Genomic DNA, 3,758 nt, shown 5'->3' with positions numbered 1-3,758 from the left:
AATGATTTTTCTTACCAACTGGGAAAGGGAAGAACAGTATCTAATACATATGCCTATACTTGGACATCTAACATGAATTTTATTGAAATTTCACGGTTATTCTTCAAGAAATCCTAAAGAGCACATGTATATGTTCATTCCTTCATGAAAAGAGGAGAAGAGAAACATTTGTACACAACCGAACCCCCCAGCAGCACCTGGCTAGTTGTACTTGCTAAGTATAACACGTACGTACATGAAACAAAACTTTGAGGCACGATGGGATGGGTCTGCATCCCATGAATCAGAGCTCAGAAAGCTCCATCGTCCATCTCAAGCTCCCCGCCGGCGGCCTCCTCCTCCTCGTCGCCAATGTACAGATACGGGTTCTTCTCCACTGGCTTGAAGTTGTAGAAAACAAACAGGTAGAAGGCGAAGCTGGCGTCCTCGACGGCGACGTTGACGCCCCACTGGTACTTGTAGTTGAGCACGGCGAGGAACGCCGACACGATGATCCGGGTGAAGTAGAGGTAGCCGACGACAACGAGGTAGAAGCGCTTGAAGAGCGTGAGCTTCTGGAGGTTGCGCGCCGCCTTGCCGTCGGTCTTGGAGGCCTCGCGCAGGCCGCGGATGGACCAGATGATGGGGAAGAAGACGGCGCAGCAGCAGATGACGTCGATGAGCAGGAACACCTGGTTCCACACGATCCAGTCCCTCCCCGTCGGCCCCGTCTCGCCGATCACCACCAGCACCAGGTTCTCGATCACTTGCAGCGGGATCACGATCATGAGCACGCTCTTCTCGCGCTCCTGAATCACATCCAGAAAGAATTCTAATTCAACTTTTTTTCGACCAATAATTCTAATTCAACTTTGGGGATGCATGGCTAATGTTTATGAACGACGGATCGACAAATTGACCTGGAGGTAGGGCTTGAGGAAGGACCAGCCGGTGCCGATGAGGACGATGACGGTGAAGAGCAGAATGCCCTTGAAGAAGCCGAAGACGTAGAATGCGACGTCCCAGCCGTGGGGCGTGCCGGTGCGCTGGACGAACCACGCGTCCTCGGCGGCGCACGCCGTCTTGAGCGCCTTGAACAGCAGCAGCGCGCCCATGACGGCGTGGATCCGCTCCGCCGTTGCGCGCTGCCGGGAGCACGTCCACGCCCACCCGGCCAGGAACGCGACGTACACCGCCGACACGGCCGCGTAGATGCCCGGCAGCGGCCGGAGCCCCACGGGGAGGTAGTCCCGGACCCCGCCGGAGGCGTCACGGCGCACGTTGTACATCTCGGTGCGCACGTCCATGGTGACCTCCGCGCCGTCCTGGCAGTTGCTGAACACGACGGCGTACTCGTCGGGGTCGTCGATGGTCACGGTGGTGGTGACCCCGCCCGGCGGGACGTCGTTGAGCCGGAGCATCGGGAGCGCGTACTCGCTCGTCAGCACGCAGAACCCGCCACCGCCGCCACCTCCCGGCCCCGGGTCGGCGGCGGAGTACTCGGTCTGGTTGTTGACCTTCGGGAACTGGGAGCCGGAGATGAGCACGAACCCCATGAGGTTGGGGTCGACGCCGGCGAGGCGCGACCCCGGCCGGAGTTGCCACGTCGCGCGGCTTATGGAGATCGTGGCCTTGCCGCCGCTCGCGAAGCCGAACTGCTCGAAGAGGATGATCGACCTCGGGTCGGAGACGATGGGCGTGATCTTGATCTCGGCATGGGCAACCCGCGCGAGGAGGAGGACGGCGGCGGCGGCGGCGGCGACGGCCGCCGCGACGGCGACCGGGGTGCCCATGGAGTTCGCCAACGAGGGTACGCCGTGCGTGTTGTCATGCAACGCCCTAGATGGATCGTTCTGCTTGCGTCTCAGCTTGCCCGTTCGGGATCGGGAACCATTGTGACACGTGCATGGCGTCCGCTCGAGCAACGGCAATGGAGACGACGGACAAGCGGCTCATCGATGAGCATGGCGCGTTTTAGGGAGGGCCATGAGAGCACGGCCCTTCTCTCTGCCACGTGGTTCAATCATTGCTCTATTTTTTTTTCTCTGTGCATATTCTAGCTAGCACTGCCTGACGCCCTGACCAGTTTCATATCTTGCAATGTACCATTTCAGCATGTGCTGCATCATCAACTGACGCAATGAACTGATTGACTGATGGACCATATGCCATTCGGCAATCCATACGAATTAACACAGAACTCGTGTTCTCACTATAAATCGGCATCGTTCAGGAACTCCAAGAGCATGATGAAATGAATCACAATACAAATTACATATAGCAATCTAATCACTCAGTAAAACAAATTGTCTGTCGCAAATCCGATAGCTCATGAGTCATGGACCTAAAATAACATGGAAACTGAAACTGCAATAGTGAGGCGGCATATTAACCTAACAACTAGTACCACGCGAACTTGGACACTAAACAAACTGATCACGGGAGCACCAAGACGACACCAACGAGCGCAGCCACCGCCGCCGCGACGGCGACGCCGGCGGCGGCAGCGACCTCTGCGGCAGCGCCGGAGGACGACGCGCCGGGGCGGCCGCCTCCGTGGCCCGGCCGTGCCGAAGTCCCGGGCGCGGAGGCGGCAGCAGGGCCGGGCGCCGCGGCCAGTGCCGGGTGCACCATGACGCGCACGACGAGCCGCTGGCCCTGCTCGCAGTGGCCCGGCTCGCCGCTGATGAAGCAGAAGAAGCCCGGGCGGTCGAGGCGGACCGTGGTGGCGCCGTCGGCGAACGCCGCGAGCGGCTCGGTGGCGTTGCAGGCGTCGAAGGACGGCCGGTCCACCACCAGCACCGAGTCGTGGGCGTACTTGAAATCTGCATGCGAGGACCGGATCGATCATGCATCCACTGCCGTCGTTATACTTGCATCAAAATGGAATGATGAATGGTGAAAAGTGATTATTTTGGCTGGTACTCACAGAGGCGGTCGCCGACGTGGAAGCGGTTGTTCATTGCCCACCAGCCGTAGCTGGTGTTGGCGTCCGGGACGCGCCACCCGCGCGGCCCGCCGACGTGGAACTCCAGCCCCGCCCGCGGCGCGGCGGCCTCGGCGGCGAAGGCGCCCGGAGCGAGGAGGACGGAGAGGAAGACGGCGCCGGCGAGGGCCAGCGCGCGGAGCACGCGGGAGCTGATGATGCCGGCGGACGCCGCCATGGACCTAGCTTGCTTGCAGGAGGCGATGCGCTCACGGCGAGAGCGAGGAGGAGAAGGATTGAGCTGCCTCGGATGTGGCTTCTGGCTTGGTGCTCGCGCGCGGGTTGTGTGGAGTTGGAACTGGAGGTGCGCGCTCGTGGGCGTCTTGTAGGTGCTCGGGCGCGTCTTGCAGGGGCTTGGCGGGCTCGGACGGTTGCTAGTATGACTCCTGCTGGTCGCGTCGCGTCGCATCGCCGGTTGTAGTTTGACTGCGCGAGCGCGCGCTCCGTGGTCTGTGGAACGTGCGTGCGGTGTGGGCGAGGGCGAACGCGATGAGACGTGGGGGACGAGGCGGCGGCAGTTAGCGCGTTGCAAGACATGACACCGCCGCGCCCTCCCGCATGCTGCTGGTGTGTGGCCGTGTGGGTGTCCCTGCACACCTTGGACCTGGAGTCGTAGCCCGAAACCTACACGGCGGGCGAGCGCCACGGCCCACAACTTCTCGAGCGTCCGCGCCTCCCCTCCGCGGCGGCCGTGCTTGCCTGGCATCGAAGAATGTCACGAGTTCTGCCAGAGCTCTGGTTTGTCAGACGAAACGTTAGAGATTATCAGATTAAGCTAACTCTCACCGTACTT

At 60.9% G+C, this 3,758-nt stretch overlaps 2 protein-coding genes across 2 annotated transcripts; both read right to left on the bottom strand.

The window, feature by feature from the left end:
- Positions 1–290: 290 nt before the first annotated feature.
- LOC101765073 (protein GPR108-like) lies at positions 291–1,772 on the bottom strand. Its single transcript, XM_022828221.1, has 2 exons — positions 900–1,772; positions 291–788 (listed from the first exon to the last, which is right to left on the bottom strand). Exons 1-2 carry the CDS (start codon positions 1,770–1,772, stop codon positions 291–293), a joined length of 1,371 nt encoding a protein of 456 aa, XP_022683956.1.
- Positions 1,773–2,415: 643 nt separating this feature from the next.
- On the bottom strand, positions 2,416–3,241 carry LOC101764652 (early nodulin-like protein 1). The gene is made up of 2 exons (XM_004955029.1): positions 2,909–3,241; positions 2,416–2,804 (listed from the first exon to the last, which is right to left on the bottom strand). Exons 1-2 carry the CDS (start codon positions 3,141–3,143, stop codon positions 2,416–2,418), a joined length of 624 nt encoding a protein of 207 aa, XP_004955086.1. The 5' UTR covers positions 3,144–3,241.
- Between the last annotated feature and the right edge of the window lie 517 nt (positions 3,242–3,758).

Source organism: Setaria italica, chromosome I (genome assembly GCF_000263155.2).
Source record: "Setaria italica strain Yugu1 chromosome I, Setaria_italica_v2.0, whole genome shotgun sequence".
In the NCBI taxonomy this organism is placed as follows: Eukaryota; Viridiplantae; Streptophyta; class Magnoliopsida; order Poales; family Poaceae; genus Setaria; species Setaria italica.
Note: the sequence above shows the minus strand (reverse complement) of the source record. Positions and strands in the feature narration are given on the sequence as shown.